General features: G+C 33.0%; 3 protein-coding genes across 4 annotated transcripts; 2 read left to right on the top strand and 1 right to left on the bottom strand.

The window, feature by feature from the left end:
• The first annotated feature begins 1145 nt into the window (after positions 1-1145).
• On the top strand, positions 1146-26924 carry LOC106120600 (uncharacterized). Its single transcript, XM_013315952.1, has 4 exons — positions 1146-1376; positions 1477-1493; positions 24130-24226; positions 26762-26924. Exons 1-4 carry the CDS (start codon positions 1297-1299, stop codon positions 26922-26924), a joined length of 357 nt encoding a protein of 118 aa, XP_013171406.1. The 5' UTR covers positions 1146-1296.
• On the top strand, positions 9162-9813 carry Obp2 (odorant-binding protein 2). The gene has a single exon (XM_013316187.1). The coding sequence runs from the start codon at positions 9190-9192 to the stop codon at positions 9775-9777; it is 588 nt and encodes a 195-aa protein (XP_013171641.1). The 5' UTR covers positions 9162-9189; the 3' UTR covers positions 9778-9813.
• Nup58 (nuclear pore complex protein Nup58) lies at positions 12896-20353 on the bottom strand. 2 transcript variants are annotated; one of them, XM_013316185.1, is made up of 13 exons: positions 20054-20353; positions 19564-19943; positions 19001-19117; positions 18568-18696; positions 17022-17072; positions 16624-16698; positions 16062-16192; positions 15579-15723; positions 15153-15296; positions 14644-14802; positions 14113-14241; positions 13570-13653; positions 12896-13257 (listed from the first exon to the last, which is right to left on the bottom strand). In XM_013316185.1, the coding sequence occupies exons 1-13, from the start codon at positions 20131-20133 to the stop codon at positions 13130-13132; spliced, it is 1752 nt and encodes a 583-aa protein (XP_013171639.1). In that variant the 5' UTR covers positions 20134-20353; the 3' UTR covers positions 12896-13129. The 2 variants fall into 2 exon arrangements, with proteins under 2 accessions (XP_013171639.1, XP_013171640.1); XM_013316186.1 differs by lacking the exon at positions 17022-17072.
• Positions 26925-27203: the final 279 nt, after the last annotated feature.

The following is a 27203-nucleotide window of genomic DNA, read 5'->3' as shown; positions in this document are numbered from 1 at the left end:
CTTATATATAAAATTCTTATGTCACAATTTTCGTTCCCATACTCCTCTGAAACGGTTTGACCGATTCTCATGAAATTTTGTGAGCATATTGAGTAGCTCTGAGAATCGGACATCTATTTTTGATCCCGCGCGGACGTAGTCGCGGGCGACAGCTAGTAGCATACATGTTCTTTTTTGAAGTTTTTAAATTTTATTTCATAATATTTTGAATGGAATGTCTAACACGAATGTAGTTGTAATGTTACTTGTTTCCGGTCAAATTAAAAACTCAAATTAATTTCTAAGACTTAAAAATTACATAATTATAATCTTATGTGATAAGTAAAAAAACACGTTAAATTGCGTAATTAAAAAAACAGCAAACTTGAAATACTCGTTAATTTAACAGGTCGGTAACCGTGTGTTCTTTTTAGGAGTCTTATTATCTTAATTGCTTTTAAATTTGCAATTAAAAACACTTACGGGTTTACTTTAATAAAGTTAAATTTTTCGTACAAATTATCGTGTTAAGTAAACCCATTTTGTTGGGGTAAATTACTTACAATAAAAAATTACAATTCGAAGTTTAACTCTTGATTAAACGTCAAACTTGTATGAAACAATCTATCTGTCAAGTCCAAAAAGTTCGTCTCCGTCACCGTCAAATGACTCGTGAGTGACACATTTCTTTTTAAATACACGAATGAAATTATTTGTTATCTTTTGCCGAAAACATTTCCGTTAAACAATATAAACTGTGTTAACGTCGGCCATTTTGAATATCCGTCATCTTGTAACGAACAGTGCGTGTTGTTGACATCAGGTGCGGATGCGGTCACGTGACACGTGCAAAACACACGTGAATTAAACGATACCGGGTGATATGTTTGTGCTGTTTAATACAAAACGTGAGAATATCGCGAGTTTCCATTACAGAAACATATATCGGAAAACATTCTAAACAATAACGAATTAACTAGTGGTTTAAATATAACTAACCTAAAGCAATCGAAAAGATATTTATACAAATCTTCGGAATTTTAAATGTCAATGATCTATAATTGTTTTCAGTCGAAATAGGAGAGACCAGAAAGGAGTTTCCTCTCAACTTTTCGCTCTCATACTAAACTAAGTATATTCATATTAATCCAAGTCTCATATTAATCCAAGATAATGTTGACAAGGGATTCTGTACTTGATTATAATCAGCTTAGAGACAGCTTGTTTACTCTCCACGAGGAATTAACGTCACTCCGACTAAGTAATTCGGTACTGACGCAAACAAATTATTACAATTCAATGCGTTCGCATTAAACGATGCAAAACGATTCGTTCGATACAGTCATGCGCAAAAGTATATTTGACAAGTTGACATGTCTATTTACAATTTTTAAAAGGTAAGTATTTTAATATATTCAGATACAGTGTTATAGAAAAGTTTTTTGTAGTCTAGTGCGGATTAGTTTACTTAAAACACGTCTTTATATTTCTTTTCAGATATATGCAGATTACACGTAAGTTTTCCTTTATCGTATTTTTAACTATGAAATTCTTATAAAATCGTCAATTTTGAGTGTTATCACAACTTTAGGTCGCAATGACTAAATGACCTAGCTAGCGAAAACATCGATCCAACCTTTCAACGTAGGTCGGTAAAACGGTTGCATCGAGATAAACGGTGTGTCGCCAATGTATAGAACACTATCGCTGCCTTTTTCATTTACTTGGAAAAGTACAGAGACAACATGATACTACCAAATTTATAGACGAGAATTTTCATAGACTATTATTTTAATGTATACTTTTTTAATTTTAGTGCCAACAATCAAATGTAATTCCAAATTCAATTTTTTTAATCTCTGCCCATTTAGGTTGCGTTCTATTTTTTAAACATTCCTTAAATTATTCAACTGTTTTAATTATAATTCTCGATACGGTTGGACCGTTCATCATTTACATCGCTAAACAAGTTTTCATATATGTTATTTAATGTAAGTTTTCATAGATATTACTTAAATTATGTAATTGTTTTTAACCGACTCCAAAAAGTAGGAGGTTATCTATTCGTCCGTATGTTTTTCTTTATTGAACTCAATACACGAACGACCAAAACAGAAATAGTGAATTAAACATAGTTATAGGTAAAACATATTAAAATACACATAAATTAATTACATTATTTTAATAAAAAAATCATTTGAAAAAAAAGTAAATTAAAAAATAGAGCGATAGAGATAGTGTGAGGGAGAGAAAGAGAGACTTCAATTAATGTAAAAACTAAACGCAGAACACAAAACGCTGTATTCAAAACAGTTAAAACTGCGCACTCTTTCAGCTCAAATAGAATAAAAGAAGAATCTTTTTATACTTAGTACAGGTATTACGACAATGGAAACTTACTGTAAAACGTTACATAGCAATAGATTCAAGTATAAATCGGTTATAACATACATAAACTGTGTCAACCATGTTTACTCGCTTCTTGTCGGTGTACGAACACGAATATTTTACGTAATCGTGTTTTTGTATTTGACTGTACGTAACATGTCTGTACTCTTACTTATGACTTCTAGCTTTCATATGCAGCTCCGTGCCTGCAGAATTAAAAAAACCTAATTAGTCTATGTTCTTCCAGGCTATGTTCTACATCTATGTCAAATTTCAGCGAGATCCGTGCAGCTCTGTAGATACATTCTAACAAACATCCAATCATCTATACATCTAAACATTCACATTAATAATATAAGTAAGATTGATATTTTAACTATGAATTTACTAAGACGAAGTGGATTTGAGATTTACGAATAAAGGGAATACGCATATAGTAGAATACCAATTTTAAAGAGTGGGTTCTCCTTAAATTTGTAATCTCTAAGTGATAGTATGTCGAATTTATACTTACAGTAACCAACTAATTTTTTTCTGTCTAATTTATATCGTAAGAAACAGGTGGTTGAGAGTATATGACGTTCTGTTAAACCTTTGTCCTCCGAGGTCAATGTGCCGTCTCCGTGAGTCAGCTTTTGCGCACTGTTTTTTTTATTTTAAATTCCAGACACCTCTGAATTATTGAAAGTGAACAAAAACAATAGGTTATCGATTTTTCTAAGCTACATTTATCAAAATGAATTCGTAAACGTAAATCAAAGATAAAAAATTGCCCCTTTTTCCAAAGAGTATATATACTTTTTTTTTTCAAAGAGTATAATGTTAAAATTTTATAAAACCGAATGGTAATAATTTATTTTGTGATGAAAAAGGCCGTGAGACTTTCTATATATTCACTCAATTTGCGAATATTTTTGATCCGTTATTTCATGAACGCAAAATTACATCTTGTCTCTTCATCATTTTAAAATATAAAGTAACCTTATAGGTTAGTTACTATTTTTAATACAAAAACATCTTTCAACGAATCTTTGAACTTTTTTATGTTCTTTAAAATTTTTTTAAGTTTAATTTAAAAGAAATACGACAGAATTAAATCTCTGTCTAGACGGATGATTATAAATATTTCATGACTAGTCTAGACAAAAGATGAAGTTTAAAATTAAACATCGTATTAATTATTAATAGAATATACTTTTGTTTATAAATTTTAAAATAAAGCGATATAAAGTAACTGACGACTTGAATTTGAATCTGTGAAAGCTTTTAAAAAATAAAAATTTGAATAATTATTTATTTGACAGATAAAAAATTACAACTGTCGCCCGTGACTCCATGCGCGCAATTAAAAAAAACATAATGAGTAGCCTATGTGTTCTTCCAGACTATGTTCAATATGTGTACCAAATTTCATCCAGATCCTTTTCAGATTCTCATTTATAATATTAGTAAGACCTTTTTAAAACCAGTCCAATAATTTTTGAGTTCATTAAGTATTCCTTATTATGGAAATCTTATGTTTGTCTCCATTTTTATAAAGAAAATGTAAGAGATGATGATATTCTTTTTTAAATTTGCATTAGGAGTTAATACTTCCGATAACACTTACATTATTTAGCATATAAAGGATTTAAAGGTCAAACAAGGTCACCAACTTTATTTGAATAGCTTTTCTGTTTTATTGGACAAAAACTAGCACTGTGTCAGTTGGTGACGACCTTGCCAAGGTCGTATTGAGTCGACACATCGCATATTAAACACAGACGTCTGTTTTTCACATATATTAAAGTAAACCAGTTTTATACAACTAGCGTTCGCCCGAGACTTCGTCAGCACATAAATAAAAAAATAAAAATAAATCGTCTATGATATATCCCCGTAGATCTGCTACCTTCTCGTCAAAGTCAAAATCGGTCCACCTATTCCGGAGATTATCCAGAACAAACGCAGCCTTGCGGACAGACAGACATAAGATTTTTAAAAATTGTTTTTTCGCTATCAACACTTGACATATAGATACCCCAATTTTATTACTACGTATAGATTATTTTGTTTCTGTTAATTAAGTTCGCTTAATAGATTTTAAATGTGAATGAATATGTCTTTTAGAGACATAGATGATAGGATTTTATTTTTAGCGATATCCAAGGTGCGTATTTTTCCCGCTAAACGAATTGGCTTCCTTAATAAAGGGTCTGGACAAAAAACTTAATATGTTTGAAGGAAATCACACAAAACACCAAATTGTCGGGAATCGTATTTGCGGACTGTTTATATTTAATGTGTAATAAATAATTTGTCATTTACTTTGCGAAAGTATCTTGCAAATGTCAAATGAATCATAACAATATATTTCATTCTACTACGAACTTTGACTATTATGCTAATTTTATGCTTTATAGCCTACTAGCTGTCGCTCGCGACTCCGTCCGCGTGGATATATAAAAAAAATCTTAAGTAATTAGTGTAATCCACCCATCCATCCATCCACATCACATCCATCTAAACATTTACATTTATAATATTAGTAAAGTTAATGAAAAGCAGCTCGGAAGGCATAATTTCGAAAAAAAATGAATAAATAGTATCCTATGTCCGTCTCCTGGCTCTAAGCTACCTCCTCACCAATTTTCAGCCATATCGGTAAAGCCGTTCTTGAGTTATAAACAGTGTAACTAACACGACTTTCTTATATATATATATATATATATTTTAATATATATATTAGGTGTTTTCAAATTATTTTGTTGTTCCTTTAATAATAAAGGAAATTGTTTACAATTTAACTTTTAAAAATGAAAATATTCTGACAGATATTGTCGCTTATTTACTTACATTATTATCGCCATGTTCATTTAATTTTTTATGAGCAAGTAAATAAGATTAACGTATATAATAGGCAGATATGGTACATTCTCTTGTTAACCTTGAACATAAAATTGTAAGGATAAGAGCCTTTGTGTCTGTCGATTTTAAACACCTAAGAGTTGTATTAAAATATAGTCCAAGACCTATTAAAATAAGACAAAAGCTTCGTCTGTATTTTATACATGCAATATTTTATTTAAATTAACTAGAGCACAGATAAACTAATTTGTAGTCTATGTCTTCTTCCAGACAATGTTCTACGTCTTTGCCTTATTTCATCAAGATGCATTGTGTCGTTTTGGAGATACCTTTTAACAAACATCAATCCATCCATCCAATCTTTCGCAATTATAATATTAGTAAGATATACGTAGATAGATTGATAACATACAATAATTTCTCAGTTCGTACGATATCAACGGTGTATAGTATTAATAATGGCTTTATAGATACTGTCGACCCCATGACCGTCGCCGTCGTGGCGACGACCTTTGCAAAGGTCAGAAGTTCCCGCTGTGACCCCCTGTATCCGTTGTCTAGACGATCTATAGCGAACGCATTTAAAGTCTGAATAATATCGTTTTATTTTACCATCATACCAAAGTATCATTTAAGACCAATTTAGGTCTTTTAAAATTCTAGAATCTTACTATTATATAATAAATGGATGTTTGTTTTAAGGTATCTCTAAAACGGCTCAACGGATTTCAATGAAATTTGGCATAGATGTAAAACATACACTGGAAGACCACATAGGAGTCGCGGGCTACAGCTAGGATAATTCCTTGCTATCTTTATCCTTCTAACTTGAATTATCTAGATCAGATCTTTCGGCATTCTTATGGGTATTTGACAAAAGAATACGTAACGAAAAATTAACGTAACGTTAACGTAATTATTACAATCTAATATTTTATGGCTAACTCAAGTATCGAAAGACAGGTTGTTCTTATATTGGATTTAACATTTTTCATCCGCCCGATAAAACCTACGACGAAGTGAATGCAAAACCGATTCCATCCGAACCTACACGAAGTTGTCTTCGGGTCACAACGCACTTGGTATGAAACAGGGTAACAGTAACAGGGGATTGACTTCAGTTCAATTCAGACGCCGAGGGGAGAGGACGTGTTTCTGACGCACGCGCTGTAATGCGAGCTTGTGAAAATCAAAACAGGGAAATGCCGACCGACATTATGCCGAATTGCCGCGCGGAGCAGTTCAGTAGATACAAGAAAACTTGTGATGCTGAAGTGAAATCCGGTTTTCTAGTTTTATTGGGACCGGGCGGCTTGCGGCAGGATGTTAGAGTGGTTGTGTACAGAACATCGCTGGAACACTTCGCTGTAATATACCCGAGGAAGCGACTTTCGAAGCCTATAGGAGTGGTGAACCTGAGGAACACAACAGTGGAGCGCGTGGCGTCAAACGGTGGCTTCTTTGTAAGACAGAAGGGATACGATAACGCGATATCCGCCAAGTTTCTCTGTTCTGAAAGAGATATAGATGCCTGGGTGTCAGCTTTTACTTCAAATACATCACCAAATTGTCATCATCACGCCAGTTTACCGGTTTTAGTTGAAGCAGAAGAGAGTTAAACTTTTTAACCGATATTATTGGTTTTTGTTTTCGTTGATAGAATCCCTCTCGGGGAGTGTATTCGTGAATCTCAATACGAGGTTGTTTATTTTGCAATGGGATGTGAAAAAGTGAAAGCGGTGTTTTTTTGCGAGCGCATGAAAGTGTTCTCTTTATTCAACATTATAGATTTGTAATGAATCATAGAGTTGTTGCTCTAATTTGTTTTAATGTATAATGTTACCATTATGAAAAAATACGTAAAAATGTACTCCATTCTCATGAAGACTTTGTATAATTTTATCGTAATTCATTTCGTAATATACAAGCCTTATTTTTGAAGATGAAAAAACGCAATATTTCTTCCGCTTAAAGGCCTAATTATGCTTCCTACCAACATATTTGTATGCATTTTAACTGATTGTGTAAAGAATGTTGTTTTAAAATCCGTGACTAGTTCTCAAGGTCTATTTGTAAACAAAACCCAGCAACACACATTAATATTTATAAAACTTATTACATTAGTATTGCACAAAGCATTAATCTAGTAAAATATGCTACTTTAAATATTTATACATCACAAATGTAGTAAAATTTTGGAAAATAATTATATATTTGTGTTTCAAAATGCTTACTTGAATGTTTTGGCGGCAAAATTCTTAATTTTGGTAACAAATGACACTTTATGGAGCAATTTTTTTTATTCTCTATAATAACAGTTATTCTTTGCCATTGTTTGAAAAAAAAAACTATTAGTGATGTCTTTCATCTTTGATATTAATCGATTAACAATTTGTGCGAGAAATTGTGTATTTTTTTTGTTTTCAGATTTATATCTGCAAATAAATAAATCTAACAATTTGTATGTTTAAAAAATTAAATCCTCGTTAATTGAGGAATGTAACGAGAAAAATCTAATTTGGAAATTTTTATTAGCATTTACAAAAATTATAATTGTGATAGTCGTAGCTCTATTTTTTATGTATACTGTGTCGTTGACTGAATTGTTAGAAATCAAAAAATATTACATTGACTTGGAGGAGGAATGGTTATGAGCTATGAGCTTATCTATGACCGATGTGAATAAAATGTAATCGTAATTTTGAATATTTTGACAAATTTAGATTTTTAATTAGAAATACAACTTTAATATTGTCATACAATTAGATGATAGATTCGTAAAACAAAAAAAAATAACTTTTAGTCACAAAACTGATGGATGTGAATTTTGTTATAGTTTTTTTAATTTAAAAAGTTGTTACCGTTTTAATTTTTAAGGGTTCAAGAGCAACAAATTGGCAAGTTTATTAATAAATACAATAAGAACAATTTTTTTTCTGTGTTTTAAATATTGACATTAAATAACAATCTATCGACATATGGATTTAAAAAAAGTAACTATGAGCAAACCTTTCACAACACTAACTTTATCTGTCAAATAAATTTTGTCAAAGAATATTTCAAAGAACCTACGTTAGGTATAATGTCTTCTTCAGAGAATTGTATAATCTATTTTAAATTAAAAATCTAAAGTTTTTTGAATAAAAATCGATAGAGTTAGGTAATTTTAATTTGATTTAAGATTTGTATCTGTGGTAACATGGAACGTTTATGCTTAAACTGAATGTTTAAATAAATAAAAACGTTTGTAACCTATTTTCAATTTCATAATATTATCTGGAAATTATTGTAAAATTTTCTTAATTAGAACAAAATTTGGTCTGATCTCAAAATAGTTATGTCATGTAATACTTGATCACAAATAAAATGTAATTGAAAACTACATGTCTTTTTAATTTAAAAAATTAAGAAGTTTTTTTTAAATTCCTAATACCGGTCAAGGCCTTCCCAGACGTATTTATACCGTCTAGGTTGAAATACTGCATCTATGCCTAGATATATGAATGAAGACAGTTTACCACAGACAGGTCTCAGAGTGATAACAACCAATGGTTAAGAAAGTTTAATAAATGAAGTAAAAATCAACCAAAACTCCTGCTACTTCTAACGATGAAATGTTTAAACCTAATGGAGCTGTAAATCACGTTTTAATATAAGCAGTTTTCACAAAGTATTTTTTTATACGAGCAAACGAACAACGGTTCGCCTAATTGTAATAAAGACATTTTTTCATCTTCTGTTTTATTTTTCTTATTAATATGGTATAACATACTCTTTCACCACGTCTATTAACGTTTCGAGATAGTAATTTTTATAGTTCCTAACTGTTACGATAACAATTATCGTGTTATTCACACCAACTGCCAAATAACACGTCGTTTTAAGTTAACGATCAATTTAAATGCAAGTTTAAACTTTTTCACAAGCATGAGAATTATAAGAAAGAAAAGTGTGGCCAGCAACAAAAAAATAAAAATGAATAATAATTCGAATTTCATAACTGTCATGATAATTTTGATATTCGTCTCAGTGTTCTATCTAGTTGTTACATTTAAACCTCTAACAAAAGAGGAACATATTGAGAAAATTAATAAAATGAACAGTGAAGTGGAACCATTCAGAAGAAATATATCAGAATGCGCCAGACAAGTTAAAGCGGGAATGGGTGACGTCGAAAATTTCTTAAAACGAATACCACAAGCTACTATGGAAGGAAAATGTTTTGTAGCTTGTATTCTTAAAAGAAATTCTATTATAAAAATGAATAAAATAGACCATAATGCTTTATTGGATGCAAATAAAGCTGTTTACGGTGAAGATAGTGAGGTTATGACAAGATTAAAAGCGGCGATAAACGAATGTAATAAGGTTGTCGAAGGTATTTTTGAAATCTGTGAATATGCGTCTGTTTTTAATGATTGCATGCATATAAAAATGGAACATATATTAGATAAAATAACTATGGAGAGAAGAATGGAGGCATTAGGACAAATGAGTAATAACCCAGATGAATGGACAGATGAGGAAGATGAAATTTTGAAATTAGTAAAAGATGAACTATAATTAGTATATAAGATTAGAAATAAACTGATATATAAACACGGCTAAACACTCACGTATATTCGTCCGGTGGCGGCACCGACTAGTTTCGAGCCCATCGGGGGCCCTTCATCAGGATGAGTGGTACTGGTATTATTTCGCGGACGCGGCCCGTCGCTCACTGCTGTTTCACTCACTGTGTTTATATATCAGTTTAGTATAATGTCTCACGAAAGTTTGAATAATTTAAAGATTAGAAATAGTCCTGTGCGTTTATTTTCATACAGTTTTAACATGTTTATAGAACTTTCGAGAAAGATTGTGTTATTCCAATGGTTTTAATATATTTTGATTTGTTATGTGATTAATTTAATAATATTATTGTCTTTGATTATTTTTAAAGACTAAATATAAAGCATCTTTTATCGTTTTTGAACCAAATAGGTATGTGTAAAATATAGTACTTAATTCTGTATTTGAAAGAAAATTCGCATTAAAAGCGCAACTGCAGTGTACTTATAATTGTAATGAAGGATAGTTTGAAAGCAAAAACGAATAATTTTATTATTTTATTTAATAATTGTGGTTAATATATGTTTTACATATAGCAAAATTTAAACACGATATATTTGAATGGGATTTTTTTTTAATGAAGAGAGTGAATCAGTTATTTTTATTAAAAGTTAAACTTTGATTAAAATTGATTAGAAATATTCATAATTCCCTAAACATGTATACATCAAGATATATTTTATAAATTCATGATAAGTATAAGAAAAAGTTCGCGTCAAAAAACACATTTCGATAAAAAGATTGAAACATATTTTTAATCTATATACTGTAGAATGGAGAGTATAGATTAAAAATTAATATAAAATATCATTCTTATAAAATAAATATACAAAAATAATAAAATCTTACAATAGGTAAAATTATATTTTACAAACATTTAAATTAATATTGTCGCAACGCGCATATTTTTAGGTTAGAAATAGATCCAGCTAGACTGGGTACTACGTAATATGTATTTGAATTATTGATTTCCACTCCCTTGGGGTTGGTCATGTGCGTATTCAATGCTTTTCAGACCGAGTTGTTTGCAACAAGCGCTACCCGGAGTGAGATCAGTGAGGTTAAACTCACTCTGATCGAACCCTTCGTTCAGCATGAAATCGGCAAAACACTTTTGAAACTCAACCAATCTGTTCTGGGAATGCTGATCAAGGGATACTGAAGCGAAGGCCGCGCACAGTTGGTCATCTGTCGACAATTTCTCAGCATCTTTAATCCTATCTTCAGCGTACTCAGGAACGCAGTTGCATTCTCTTATAATCTTCTTCTTGTAGAAGCAAATCCTCCATTTCTGGTTCTCCCTATCAAACTTCTTGATGCAGACGATTCTCAGGATGACATAGTCCAGATCATCCCTCGAGCAAAGAGCACTCGACCCACCGTTCTCGAATCTGTTAGGAAGATACTTTTTGCGTAGATTTTCACATCGCGTTATCCCGCCCAGTTGATATTCATCAACAGTTAATTCGTATATCGCTTGTTTTATTATAGCGGAATAACAGTCTCGTCGAATTGCCATTATTTTACAGTTTTTTAATTCACAATTTTATGGTTAAATTATAAAATACGTAAGAATGAAAATGGTGCAAACGTTACGGCGTTTTCCCCAAAGTGTGTTTATTGATTTTGTCCGGCGACAATGTTGCTACCCCTTAGCGTAATGTATTTTCCCGCGAAAATATATCGTTTGTCTTTGGTTTGTTTGGAATTAGATTTTTACTCTTTTTATTTTCAACTGCATTTTTAATCTACAATTTTGTTTATAATTTCTATAAAGTATCAAACATTAAATAAAGTATTATGAGAAAGGGGCGTTGGTTATTGATTTTTCACAAAGGACGTGTTCTGGTGCAGATAAGTCATAGTGGGTTTCCATTCAAAAATATTCATATTACTTTCATGAATACATTTTTTAATTCAAAGCAGGTTTTTGTTTACTAAAAATACGATTTTAATTAAACCTTTCGAAACGCGCTGATTTGCAATAGTTAAATAGCGGGAAACCATCAACGATGCCATTAAAAATCTGTACCTTTAATCATTACGATATTGGCGATTTTATCACTGTTAGAGGGAAATAAATTCTTGGAATATTTTGACAATGGAAACCAACAGAATATTAACAGATGAAATTTAATTTCAATTATAAACTCCATAGAGTTTGTAAAAGAAACCCTATATAATTTATTTATCCTTTCTAATCAATCATATTTTTTTTAATATGTTTTACGCTTAGTTTTTTTAATGTTTTTCTAAGGTAAATAATATTAAAGAATAATATAAATATTTAACCCTGTGAAGATTAAGAAGGAATCAAAATAATCGATGTAATCAGGAACAGGGAAATTAAAACACATTTTTTTGTTATATACAAAATTGTAACAGAACTTTTTTTTTTATCAAATTATTTATATTTTACACAATTATATACTTTTAGTAACAAATATATGAATAAACAATAAATGTGGTACAAAATATTCTATTTTTTTAGTTAAATAGTCAGTTTACAAACTGACTGCAGACACTGAATTTTTCTGAATTAGTTTCACAGATTATCTAAAAAGATAGAAAATAGATTTTTATCTAAAATGGATTTTTGATTAATTTACATATTTATTATAGTGTTATTTAAAACACTAAGACATTTAACATTAAGTTAAATTTTGTATTAAGATTTTGTACAAAAATCTATACAAGGCCATAGAAATATAAATTTCCAATTATTATATAAACATTAATAATATACGATCTTCATGCTTTCATTATCCTATTAAATTAAAAGAAATCAAAGAAAAAAAACACTTATATTCTGCATACACTTTAAACACTTTAAAATGTCACTTTCACTTGTAGTCACTTTAAGTATTTACGTTTTATCACAAAAGAGGGTAGACAAAAAATGTATTATATTTAACAACAATTTTTAATATATAAAAAGATTTATACGTTCACTAGCTGTCGCACGCGAATCTGTCCGTGCGGAATTAAAAAAAAAACTTAATAAGTAGCTTACGTGTTCTTCCAGACTATGTTCTATATGCCAAATTTCAGTCCAATCCTTTCAGCCGCTCTGAAGATACTTTCAAACAAAAATCCATCCATCCATCCACACATTCACATTAAAAAAAAGAAAAATCCGGAATGCAATACTTAAAATTACCCACAAATTTAAAGAAAAATTGGCTATAAATAGGTGCTAAATATTTTTAATTTCTGTCTACCCTCTTTTGCACCTGATATCTATACAACGTAAATGTATGTATGTATTTATGTATGAAGGCTGGTCGACCTCCTAGCGCCAGTATCATTGCTTGCCGCGCTTGCCGGGCGGCTTCTGCAGCTGGAAGCTGGAGTCATTCTGCGCCACTGTACCGAAGCTGTTGAAGTTCAGTGACGAACTGAAATTATTCTGTTGCTGGGGTTGCCAGTTGCCTGAAACATTTATATAAATCTTACTAATATTATAAATGCGAATGTTTAGATGTATGGATGGATGTTTGTTAGAAGGTATCTCCAGAACAACTGCACAGATCTGGATGAAATTTTTCATAGATGTAATATATAGTCTGGAAGTACACATAGCGTACTAATTATTTTTTTTAATTCCGCACGTACAGAGTCGTGGGCGACAGCTAGTGCGTGAGTGAACAATGGCACGCTCCAGTGGAAATAGTAAATACCCAGCTCATAGAAATATAAGTCGCGCGTCTATCGGCTTAGTTAAAACAGGGTTTAATCACTGACCTGTACCATCTGCGGTAGGGAAGGGAGACACAGCTGTGCCTAAATATGTGAACGGTGTTGGACCTGCCAACTGTTGAATGTTGCCTGTACAAAAATATATAAATTATTATTTTTATCACAATAAAAACATGTAAAATGAAAAAAAAATGCTTTTTAATATTTTATAGACATACTAACTGTTGCCCACGACTCCGTCCGCGCGGGATTATAAAATAGATGTTGTCCGATTCTCAGAGCTACTCAATATGCTCACAAAATTTCATGAGAATCGGTCAAGCCTTTTCGGAGGAGTATGGGAACGAAAATTGTGACACAAGAATTTTATATATGAGATTATTGTGTATTCATAAACTATATATATACTATCTTACTAATATTATAAATGCGAATGGATGGATGGATGGATGGATGTATGTAAGATATATCTCCAGAACGGTTGTATGGATGAAAAAATTTTGGCAAAAATGTAGAACAGTCTGGAAGAACACAAAGGTTACCTATTAACATTTTATTAAATTAAAAAACTCGCTAAAAAAAACTTACCCAAAGCAGCCCTAGGATCAGACAATACAGCACTGCCCAGACCTAGACTAATGTCTTGTAAAGTATTAGGTTTCAGTTTCTTCCGGGACACCTCAGCGTCATGTAAAATCTGATCTAGACTTGCGCTTGCTGGAACAAGAAACAACAAAATCTTACTAATATTACAAATGCGAATGTTTAAATGGATGGATGTTTGTTAGAAGGTATCTCCGGAACAGCTGAACGGATCTTGCTGAAATTTGGTATAGATGTAGAACATAATCTGGAAGAATACATAGGCTATTTTTTTTTTACACGGACGGAGTCGCGGGCGACGTCTAGTTTACTAATATTACTAAAGTATAAGATGATAATGTGTAGAGGAGGGGACCTACAGAAAGGGACATGTGCAAATACAATGTATATGGGCCGCGGACACTTTTTTCAACGCAAGGATATTTCCCCTTTCTTTACATCCCTTCCTCCGCAAAATCCACGTACCGTTCCATTATAAGTGTGGAAAGGGATAGAGAAATAAAATTCGTAACTAACCTGAGGGTGTATCAAACACATTAGTAGGGTCTTTAAGTACATATTTTCTGAGGTTGAGGTACTGCTCTTTCTGCGCCTCCACCTGAGTGTGAACAGTCTGCAGGCGGCCTGCCAACGCCACCAGGGATTCATGCATGCGACGTATGCCCAGGGTTAACTCTGAAAATTATAGTATAACTCTAATTTTATAAAAAAAAATTGGTACAACTCAAATTTTTCAAAAATTTTTTTTGGTAAACTAAAATTGAATATTTTATTGTTCTTCATTATAGATTAATTTGTTGCAAATTAATTACATGAAAAAAAAATTGGACGATTATATATTTTTTAATTTTACTAACTAAAGACTAGTATCATTTATTCTTAAATTCTTTACATACAAATTACTAAAATATAAGCAAAAATTACTAGATATTAATTTCTACCCTCCCTAAATATCAAAATTTCGAGCCTAGGACACGTGCCTTGACCCGAGGCTTTGTAGAACTACAGCAGTGATATTTTATTACCTTGTTCAGTGAGAAGTTTGGGGGCGGCCTGCATCTGCTTGTCTGCGACATCCATCTGCCTTCTGAATGTGATCAGCTGCTGTTCCAACTCGCAGATCAGATCCTTTATGTATTTCGGTGGAGCACTGCCTTCCAGCTCTGAACCTGATTTGCCAAAAAGAAAGTTGAGTTAGCTACTTTTTTCTAGTTTTTTAGTAAGGTCTTCAGAAAGAAAACAATCCTAAAGTTGTTCAGATGGGCTTCTCAGAAGACCAAATCGAAACCAAATTAAAAAAAGATGATGATACACAATTTTGGTGAATATAATTTCACTAAAACTACTAAAACTTATAGATAGAAAAGTACCCAGAACTTCAGTTGGCACGTCATTCAAAGGATTACTATTATTTTCCACGTGCCAACTCCAATAGTGGTTATTATACTGACCGGGTGGGTCTCTAGCAGCTGCCTCAGCAGCGGCGAGGGCGTCCGCAGCAGCAGTACGCAGACGTCGGGACTGCGCACGCGCCTTGTTAGTCTCCCCGCGTAAGGCGAGCGCAGCACGCAGAGTCGTCTCTGCCTCACGACCAACCTGAAATATACACAGCGCAAACATCTTAGTAGTCTTACTAATATTATAAACTAGCTCTCGCCCGCGACTCCGTCCGCGTGGATATATAAAAAAACTCAACATAGATAAGTTAAATAAAAAGCAGGTCTTCAAGGCATAAATTCGAAAAATAGTATCCTATGTCTGTCTCCTGGCTCTAAGCTACCTCCTCATCAATTTTCAGCCATATCGGTAAAGCCGTTCCTGAGTTATAAATAGTGTAACTAACACAACTTTCTTTTATATATATAGATGCGAATGTTTGAATTTGGGAAACTAATGATTTATGAATAAAAATATACAAATAAAAACAACATTACCTTGTGTAAGGGTTTGATAGACAGCCGCATAACTTCAGAACTGAGGGACTTCTGTTTTTTAACAAACTCTTTAAATGTATCCACTAAAGTTGACAATTCATTCGGTAGTTTTGTTTGTTTCGGTGGTTCAGCTGTAACAAAACAACATTTTAAATCTTACTAATATAAAACTTGCATGGATGGACGGATGGATGAATGTTAGAAGGTATCAGAACAGCTGCATGCCAAATTTCAGCAAGATTGCTGAAATTTGGCATAGAGCATTGTCTGATAGACCACATAAGCTACTATTTTTTTAATTCTGACGGACGGAGTGGCGTGCGACAGCTAGTATACATAAAGGAACAAACTTATTAGAAACCCATCTTACTAATCTTATTAATTGCAAATGTTAGGATGGATGGATGCTTGTAAGAAGGTATCTCCAGAACAGATTATCAGATCTAGCTAAAATTTGCCACATAGACCACTAATTAATATTTTTTTTAAATTCCGTGCATACGGAGTCGCGGGCTACAGCTAGTATTAAAATAAATAAGCAAGAAAAATATTATAAACTTACATTTACCATCTCCTGTAGTATTTGTAGCACCAAAAGTAGATGTTGCCGCACCTCCCAAACCCAGACTTGGGGTTGCTGCAAAAAAAAACGTATCACATTTTTTTAATTGGTAAAATTTTCTTTTTAGCTAAAATGTGTACACCATTCCCTTATACAAGTAAATAATTAATTTTATATAATACAATGAATGTTCAAAAAATATAAAATTTACCTTCAAACTAAAACCTACTAAGAAAACTTATATCTATTAATTTATATTACACATAAATACTTTTATGTAAATAAATAGTTAAAATATTATTAAAGAAATGTAATATACAATTTTTAAATTGTCATATGCTACTAAAGTTATAACAAAAAAAAAAACAAAAAAAACCATGCAAATAAAAAGAATATACCTGAAACAGAAGGTTGTGTTCCAGACACATTACTATTGAGTGTACTAAGCCCTGGAATAATGACAAAATACTAACTAAATAAAAAGAAAAAAAAAACCATCCCAAAATAAATAAGACAATCACCCAAACAAATCTGGAGGAAGAAGCCAAGAGGACATGTAACATGAGCTAATAAATAATATTACTAATATTATAAATGTGAATGTTTAGATGTTTGTTTGGAGATATCTCCAGAACGGCTCAACAGATCTCGATGACATTTGGCACAAATATAGAACATAGTCTGGAAGAACACAACGGCTACTACTAAAGTTTTCTTTCAATTCCACGCGGACGAAATCGCGGGCGACAGCTAGTTTAATATAGAAACAACGGTAGACGACAACAACATCTATTGCAGGAATAGGCCTTGCCCGGTGCAACACCATGACCACACAGAAGGCATGCCTCAAATGCAAACTCATTACAACTACAGTCTGATGAGTGTGCATTCCGGAGGCCTAATTCTATTTCTCTTACCCTCACCAGACTTTTTAGTAATGAAAGGATGGGAAGAGGACGTGGATTTGGCAGAGGAAAGCATGGGAAGGGAAAATATTCTCTTTTTGTGTCTTATATTGATTAATGGTAGGTAAAACATCTGCTATTACGGATGTCTATGGGCAGCGGTATCTTCGCTATTTTGGCGAATTCAAGTCACTTACTTGCCACTTAAACACAAGTTTTTACACAGCATTGTAGTTTGTCTATGTTGTGTTATTCAATATTTCAAAAGCATCTTACCCTTTGAAGGGCTTAAAGTAGGATATGTGTCTCTCGTAGCACTTTTTATAACATAACCTCTCTTCCGATTTGCATCCGTTTCTATACCTTGGTTGTGTACATCCAATGATATTGTAGGTAAAGTATGAACGGTTTGGGTTAAAGGGAAGAAGGGAGATGGTGAACCGTGGTAGGGAAACATTATACTGAAAATGGATAATTGGTAGGATTATTTAATATTTTATAAAAAAAAATAACTATGGTACGAAAATAGGCATGGAAAAGGAATAGGCATACAGTCAAAGAATTAAATATGCTACCCACAGAGGACTAATCACAGCAAAGTGTCACCATAAGAGCTACAAATAAACATGTTATGCCTAGTTTTCTACTTAATTACATCGTGAACACCAAATCAAATTTCATCAAAATGGGCAGGAAATATATATCCTTGACTGTAAAGCACAGTTTAACATGGATAAGTCATTGTACTGTCCTGACAGGATCACTCCATAAGCAAGAAAAATATAGTGGTCACTCTCGCTTATCTATGTTTGACTTTATATCTTATTACAAAGAAATTCAAATAAAATACTAGTAATAAAGCAGACATTATAAGCATTTTCCTTGAAATATTATCATCGTAATTGCAAGATATTGTACCTCTTTTTAACAAACTTCAAAAAGAAGGAGAAAGTTCTCAATTTGTCTGTTTTTTTAGACTATACTTTGGTCTGTAATGTTCCTTCTATTTATGTATTATGCGTTTATCTTATATCCTTACCAAAATTACCAGCAGCGGTTGTTGTGGTACTGGTATTAAATAAACCTAGTCCAGTCTGAGTAGTTGTGGTTGTACCAAAACCAAATCCTCCCAGTCCAGTCTTTGTTGCAGGAGTTCCAAAACTCAAACCTGAAATAGTTTAAATAAATTTACTTAATATTACAACTTAGTTTATTCCCCTTTCCCACCCTTTTTCTTATAAGGAAAGGATAGGAAGTGGAAGTGGACTTTCCGGATGAGATGATGCATGGAAATATTTTCTTTCTGTGCATCCCCTCTTCCGTCGATTAAAGGTAGGCAATGCATATGCAATTGCATATGTCTATGGGCAACGGTCGCTTCACTATTTCAGTGATTTCAGGTGGCCACTGACTCGTTTGCCACCTTATGATATAAAAAAGAAATTTAGGAATAATAGTATGAAATAACTTACCAGTTGATGCACTTGTGGTTGCTGTGCCGGCACCAAAATTAAGGGAACCAGCGCCTAGTCCTGTGGTGCCAAATGCCGGGGTACTTGTGGCACCAAATGCTGATGCACCTGCCGTACCTGAATATTACATTGGTAATTAATACCTTAAATTTTATGACAGTATCTAATAGCCATAAAACTACTTACCAATTCACATTTATGTAAGAAAAGCATGAAAAATAAATTCAGTCAGTTAATTTTAATGAAAACTTTATCTTATCTAGAACAAAATAGTAAAAAAACCTCTATAAATGTGACTTATTGTACTGTCCCAACAGAAAACATTTATAAGTGAGAAAGCAATAAGCAAGAAACATATCATAGACCATTGAAGTCTCATTAATCCAGGTTTGCTTATGACTTTGTCCATATGGATTAAAAAAAATATACAGCAAAAACATAGCTTTTTAATGAGAAAAGATTTTTTTAAATTGGTCCAGTAAATTTTTAGTTTAATGATTTTAGTATAGTATAAGTAAAATTAGAAATTAAGTAGATATTATAAACATACTAAATATACATACCAAATGCTGGTGTTGTAGTGGCTCCAAATGCTGGCGCAGATGTACTTGCCCCAAACGCAGGAGTTGCGGTGGCGCCGAAAGCTGGTGCCGTAGCTGTGGCACCAAATGCGGGAGTTGCGGATGCTGTACCAAACGCAGGTGCCGCAGTGGATCCAAACGCCGGCGCAGCAGCGCTAGTACCAAAAGCCGGTGTAGCGGTACTTCCAAACGCTGGTGCTGCAGACGTAGCGCCAAATGATGGAGTAGCGGTTGCCCCAAACGCAGGCGTTGAGGCACCAAAACCAGACGTAGAACCAAACGCAGGAGTTGCGGATGTATTCCCAAATAGTCCCGTCGAGGCTTGTGTTGTAGCCGTTAACCCAAAACCAGGAGTGGCTGGCCTAAAAAAATATTTATCATTTCAATTTTAGGTTATACTCAATTGTCACTTTTGAAAAGTAGATTGTTAATCAAGTCTTTAAGGAGGTTGTATTATGGTAATTGTACTTACTTGTTTCCGCCAAAATTAAAGCCACTACTTAAAGAAGAATTAGCAGGAGCGCTTGACGGTGTTCCAAATGAAAAAGACATAATTGTAACGGACTTTGGTTTCTATCACTATTCATAAATTACCGCAATAACCATAAGCCAGCCGTACATAACACAGGAAGGCCACTACAAATGATAAACATTTGTTTTTACTTCATAACTTAAGTTTAAACTTTTAATTCAATTCAATCAAAAACTTTTGATTATAGATGTACAGTTGTAGATGCAGTAGGCACAGTAGCTCAACTCGGTAGTAATTGGTAGCAAATTAGACAGTGCAATGACAGTATTGCTAGTTTTGATGTCTAAAATCTTCATATCGGTAGGTTATTTTAAAAACGATAACGTTTATTAAAATTTATCATGATAAAAAGCAAATTTTTATTTGGAATTTATAATAATTATTTAAATTTTCAAAACAAGGATTACACCCAATTTTTAAGTAAAACTTTTTACCGCCTAACCTTTTTGTATCTTACAGATAAAAAATTAAATAAATTTGACATTTTCCGTGACAACGAAATTGTAACTAAAATAATTTCGCTATCCATGATTTGTGAAAAATGAATTTTCTAGTCGGAAACCTTTCGAAATATAGTAAAGCGGTATTTAAGACTACACCAACTCGAGAGGGAATTCAATTCCTTACAATTAAATACCCGGAACCTGCAATAAAAAAATACCAACCTCCTCCAGTAACACAGCCGAGGAAACATTTAAAACGACTGGTAAATGGCCACATGAGAGTAGAATCTGGTTATAGCCATGGTGCTAGAATTTTAAATTATTTTCAATACTAATAAAATGTAACAAACAGTATATGATTAGTTTTTTTTTGCTAAAAACCATTAGAAGATATATTTTCCATTTGAGCTCATAAATATAGTATTAAGGAAAGTGTAAAATGAAAAGCTAACTATTTTTCTTTTTTAGAAAGGTCAACAAAGATGGAAAAATCTTTTGTTGTAAAACTTAAATTACGTTTTTTAAAGATTTATTAAGATGTATTGGATACGGTAATTGGTACGAGATATGTTCCTTTAAAAATTAGCACGATTTAACAAATTATTAACGATTAGAGAAATGGACAATTCTCAATACTCTGTCTGCTTTTAATTTTGCGTTAATTCAGAGAGATCAATAATTCTGAATTAATTTGACGAAGGTCACAATGTTCTTTCGCCTTTGCCTGGAGCTAATGTTGACTTAACTCGCTAGAGGGCACTTATTTCAAAGGTGTCATTTTTGTTGATAATTTAATTTTTCACTAAATATTTAATTTGATTGTTTGAATATTTCAAATTTGTTAAAGTTGTATAAAGTGTCTTGTGTCGAAACAATTGTTTTCTATAATAAAGTTTTGAAAGAACATAAAAATTATGTTTTCGCTACCATCCATTAGTGAAAATTAACAGTTAAAGCTATTTTTCTTTTATGTAGGTAAAAATGAAATAAATATGTTCTAAAATACAAGAGAAGCATAAGGAAGAAGTCTTATTCAGTGCTCAAGGTAATAAAGTTTTCGCTTTATCCGTATTTTCGTTCCGACAACTGAGAGCGATGCAGTTTCCCCTAGGACCGTAGCATTGAAGAAATCCCTTGCTCATTGCAAAATTTCTGGTTTTGTCATTTTATGATTAAAATAATGCAATGTATTTGGTATGGAAGCTAGAAAACTATTAAAGGGTTAGTAATTTTTAAGCTTGATGTTTTAAAATTTAGGTACTTTTCGATTTTATAAAATAAATTCCTATTATTATATAATTTCATTTAAGTTTTTATTTAAATGTAAATTACTTAGCAAAAAAAATACTACAAAATATGTTTGTAAGTTTACAAAACTAGACGAAAAAGCAGACATCCTAAAACACGCTATCAACTTTTTTCTTTACCCTCGGTATATATAAATAGGGTTAATCTACCCTTACAGGGGGTCCGTTTCTACACAGTGAACTAGTGATGGGTACAGAACTATTAAATCGTATCCAACCCAACCGCAAGCATGGAGTAGTGACCCATGCCCGGTTCCTTAAATCCTTTGGGTGCAAACCCACCGAGATGTCATGATTCTCGGCTTATTGTCGTAGCAACCCAAGGCTTTAATGTCTTATTCCCGACCGAGGTGTTCAATAAACAACTTCTCAACACCACTGTTGTAGAAAATATGACTCCCTTTTTTATGAAAAGTAAGAAGTATTGGATGTTCCAATACAATGGCATATTATAGTAATATCAAATATTGTAGAAAAGTTTTGCTAAAGCAAAAAATTTAACTTTGTACAAAGTTACAAAAATCCGCGACAAGATGAACGTGAAATTCTACAAAATAATTAATAAAAAAAATCGAAGTAGGCATTACGATCGAAATTCGAACAATCAATCATGATTTTTATAATTTTGTAGTACACTTTACTAATAACTATTTCTCTTTAGATTTAGGCATTAGCACAGTAATTTTTATTTATTTCTAGACGTGTTATCTATCGTAAAAATCAATTTTATTTTAAAATATACTTGTCTTATAAGTTAGGACAAGGTAGAAATCTTCGTAAGACCTTAGGAACATAACTTTTGCTAGTGCTTCAAAGACTATGCTGCGATGCTGTAAGGTCATTAAATATTTTATTTCCGGTGTAGCACTCCTCGGGGATTGTAGACTACACGTTCTACGATATTACGTAGAAGCGTCCGTAGTCACCTACGTTCACTGAACGTAAATACTACGAAAGCTTGTAAGGACGTTAAATAGCCGTTAAAGATTTACGATGTCACTGGCCAGCATCTGCGGCTATCTGGATCGATTCCTAGCAGTTCTAAAAAGTGTTCAGATCGCTGTGGGACCAAAAGTGCCCTTATATAATATTTTTTTATTTTAAATCATCGTCACCGTCATCGTTGACTTATAAAATGTACTTTTTTTAATCCATGATTACAATTTGTTTGTGAACTAGCATAGCTATCGCCCGCGACTCCGTCCGTGGAATACAAAAAAACTTAATTAGTAGCCCATGTGTCTTCTCAAACTATAATACATATTTTCTAGACTATGCCAAATTTCAGTGAGATCCTTTAATGATTCTGGAAATACCTTTTAATAAACATCCATTCATCCATCCATCCATTTAAACTGCGTTTATAACATTAGTAAGAAGTAAGATAGGAATGTTTTAATTTTAATTTTGTTCAGTAGTCAAATTATTTTTTTTATTTTAGACCGAACTTTAAGATTTCCGATGAAGTGTGTATAGATATTGTTTGATATAAAATGGAAGTTTGACTTTCCTCAAATCTGAATGGAAAGAGAGACGAGCCCGCGGGCGCCCTCTCAACAAGTTTAATTGACTTTCGAGATTTTTAATTATGAACTCGAAGAGAGAGACACCGAGCGGAACGAATCTTATACTTCCATCTATTATGAATGTACAGTTCTTAAGAAAATTATTCTTTAAAATATAATACGACCTAGTTTTATTATTCGGCTCTATGTATTTGAGTTGTGTAGGTTATGTAGATATTAAACTACTCACTCGTTAAATCAAATAAAGAAGGTTTTATTTACGTGAAATATAAATGACACGAACAATTAAATTTTAACCGTGGCTTTCTGAGAATAAAATCCCCTAAAACATATTGTTTATGTTTTTTCAAAGATAATGATATGTTTTATACAGGTACTACCTGTCGCACGCGACTATGTCGAAGCGGAATTGAAAAAAAAAATAATAAGTAGCCTATGTGTCCTTCCAGACTATGTTCTACATAATTGCCAAATTTCACCAAAATATGCTCAGCCGTCCCGGAGATACCTTCAAACAAACCATCCATCCATCCATCTCAACATTCGTATTTATAATATTAGTAAGAAATAAGATTATTATCTTGGAAAGCAATGGTAAATAACATAATTGGACGACTAAGAGGGTAGACAGAAATAAAAGGTTTGCATTTGACGTTGTCCAGTATCGTCTCTTTCAAATTTATCCATCTACATATACTTTGGTTTCGAGCTTACGTTGCTATATTTTTTTTGGTAAACAGGTACAAAGAAGATTTGTAGCAACATAAAGTGTACCCAGCCACCTGGTACAGCGTCGGAGCAAGTAATAGCTGTATCGAATTCTCCAGTATTTATTATGTAAGTAATCATTTTTTATAAGCTTAACTTTCTAACAAATTATGCGATAAATTACAATGAAATATACCTGTTGCATGTAACTTAACTATTTTTTTTTATATCACAAGGTGGCAAAGGAGGGAGCGGCCTCCTGAAATCGCTGAAATAGCGAAGTGACCGTTGCCCATAGACATTCGCAATTGCATATTCGTTGCCTAACTTTAATCGATCGAAGAGGATGCACAGAAAGAAAATATCTTCCCTTTCCATGCATCCTCTCATCCGGAAAGTCCACTTCCAATTCCCATCCTTTCCTAATAAGAAAAAGGGTGGGAAGGAAAAGAGGACTAATTTTGGCCTCCGGGACGCACACTCATCAGACGAAACGCGGAATTTCTTCCACTTCACGCCTGCCTTCTGTGTGGTCGTGGTATTTCACCGGGCGAGCCGGGCCGATTCGTGCGAAGATTTTAAAGCGGGCTCTACCACTGTTAAAAAATATACTAATATTATAAATGCGAATGTTTAGATGAATGGATGGATGTTTGTTAGAAGGTATTTCTAGACCAGCTGCATAGATTTCGCTGACATTTTGGATAAATATATAACAAAGTGTAGTAGGACAATAGTTAAATATATATTTTTTAATCCCGTGTGAATGGAGTCGTAGGTGGCAGTTGTTTTTATCATAACAGTCTTCCTCAGTTCGTATCTTTGCTTGTAACTATGACATTTCAGTTTTGTCAATATGTGAAAAGAAGAAAAACTAATAAATTTTTCTCAAATATATTTCTCAAATTTTGCCACCGATTATAATTTAGTGCATTTTGCAATAATGTTATTTTTTTAAGATATCTAACTGAATAACTCTTCGTCGGATGGGTCGATTTATGTTTAAAAAACGTTTGCATAGCGTTCCTTCTGCACCTCGTCCTATAGCATAAAATGGTCGCAATTAACTGCAACATCACTTAACACATTGCTTCCTAAACCGAGAGAATGTGCGGTCACTTTGGACTCTATTGTATAAAGTTAGAGGTGATATTGCTTTGAAAGAACAACCCGGAAAGATTGGGATTTCAGTCTTTGTTGTCTAGCGACTAGACGGCCGGGGGTTGGGGGTGCGTTTTGTTTTATTTGGCCAGACGCGACGCTGCTGTGTGCGTGACTGCATGTGTAGGATCGATGACTCAGCATTATACACTTTTCAGGTTTGTTGAGTTTTTTGACAAGTGTTTAGACGTGTCTGATGTGAAAGTACCGCTGATATACCAAAACACTGGTCGTAGTATTTTTTTTAACCTTTTAATACTGATTTAAGATGAAATAATATTAGCTAATATTTAAAATCCTATTTGACCTTCAAGATATATTATCGAGTGTTATATCAAACCAGTTAAGTAAAAGTTTTGTATTTTTTTGATTGACCTTTAAGTAACAGTCCGTAGACATTTCAATACTTCAAAAGGGATCGTTGCATTAGATGTGTCCGGAAGGGCGCAGTAGAGAGGGCCGCGGAGGGCTTTAGAAGGCGCGGGAGGGCGCGAGAGGGCAGGGAGGGCAGGCGTCGCGACGCATCGATCGGCACCTGTAGCCGCTACAGCCACTTCCCGAACCTTCACAACGTAAACAAACGCGTTACTCAGTTTATTTTTCACATTTTTAACTAAATTAATTGTTCCTCATATTTTATACAAGCTTTATAAAAGCTACTAAGAATTAGACCTTTGTAAACAAATACATTTATTATCTACTATTCAAATAGAAAGTTTTACTATTATTATAAATGCGAATGTTTGGATGGATGGATGTTTGAATGTATCTCCAGAACGGCTGTATGATTTTCTGTGCTGATCTCGCTGAAATTAGGCATAGATATAGAACATAGTCTGAAAGAACACATAAGCTAGTAACTAAGTTTTTCTTCAATTCCGTTCAGACAAAGTTGCGGGCGACAGCTAATGTTTTTATACAGTTGTTTAGATAGTGGTAGATATGACTAGACTTCAAGTTTATGTTCCGCCGTCGTCTGCATTTTATTGCGTTACCGATCCTTTGAGTCCACTTTCAGTCTAGGAAATTTCTCAGACACATAAATTACGTTTCACGCTTCCCCTTCAAAGCCCTTTCAGTTGTAAAATGAATGTCTGAGTTCTGTAATTAGTTTCCTGCTGGATAAACCACGATCAGACTGGAAATGTTTTTTTTTAAATAAGTGTATATTTATGCTTTGATTATCAGTCTCGCAAGAGGTGTGTTTTCATAAATCGTATGATACAAGCTGTTGCTCGCGAATCTGTCCGCGCAGTATTTAGTAGGCTTTGTGTTTGTCAGACTATGTTCTACATCTCTGCCATCCATCTTAACATTCGCATTTATAATATTAGTATGATTATTATGTTATAGATAATTATTTTACAAACCAAAACACTAGAACCGCCGAAAAATGAATATAAAAAATTTTCGTTGAGTGCTTATACTATCTCGAACATTCGCACTCTTAAATTCGACACACCACAACCAATATCCGACGACGTTTATATTTAATAATAACAGCACCGACATACAAGGGGTGAGCAGGGAACACAAAAATCGATACCTGTCTGCGAGGGTGCTGCCCTCGCGAATGCCCCTTGCATCCATGTACCAACATCTGCATAACAATTGGACGCACGAGTCTATGTACTTCGAAAATCAATACAGAAGGTACTGTGAGTGATAAAAATACTTATAAGGCCATAAACTTATGTCATCAGTTTACGGTTACGTCATAGGTTACGGTTGGCAGGCAAAGGGTTGGTACATTTTGGGTAAAAGTTTTATGTCTACTTTTGGAAATGACAGTCACGATAATGTACTTTAACATGGTTTTCGAAGTGGTTTTATTGTTTCAAAATCACACATAATCCTGTCTTTAACCGAAAAAATTCCTTTCTGATTCAAGAAAAGTCCAATTTTAGCGTCATGTTATGTTTTAAATCAAATATATGTAATTGTC

This window comes from Papilio xuthus, unplaced genomic scaffold (assembly GCF_000836235.2).
Source record: "Papilio xuthus unplaced genomic scaffold, Pxut_1.1 DF826949.1, whole genome shotgun sequence".
In the NCBI taxonomy this organism is placed as follows: domain Eukaryota; kingdom Metazoa; phylum Arthropoda; class Insecta; order Lepidoptera; family Papilionidae; genus Papilio; species Papilio xuthus.
The sequence above is the reverse complement of the archived record's forward strand: the minus strand, read 5'-3'. Positions and strand labels throughout refer to the sequence as shown.

What these genes read in the sequence shown, in the direction of transcription:
- LOC106120600 (XM_013315952.1), top strand. Translation starts at nt 1,297, where the DNA reads ATGCAAAACGATTCGTTCGATACAGTCATGCGCAAAAGTATATTTGAC. An exon ending in AATTCTCCAGTATTTATTAT is followed by an intron (nt 24,227 to 26,761) that starts GTAAGTAATCAT and finishes TAATAATAACAG; the next exon opens with CACCGACATACAAGGGGTGA.
- Nup58 (XM_013316185.1), bottom strand. Translation starts at nt 20,133, where the DNA reads ATGTCTTTTTCATTTGGAACACCGTCAAGCGCTCCTGCTAATTCTTCT. An exon ending in AACACAACCTTCTGTTTCAG is followed by an intron (nt 16,699 to 17,021) that starts GTATATTCTTTT and finishes TTTTTTTTGCAG; the next exon opens with CAACCCCAAGTCTGGGTTTG. An exon ending in TGATCCTAGGGCTGCTTTGG is followed by an intron (nt 13,654 to 14,112) that starts GTAAGTTTTTTT and finishes ATTTTTGTACAG; the next exon opens with GCAACATTCAACAGTTGGCA.
- Obp2 (XM_013316187.1), top strand. Translation starts at nt 9,190, where the DNA reads ATGAATAATAATTCGAATTTCATAACTGTCATGATAATTTTGATATTC.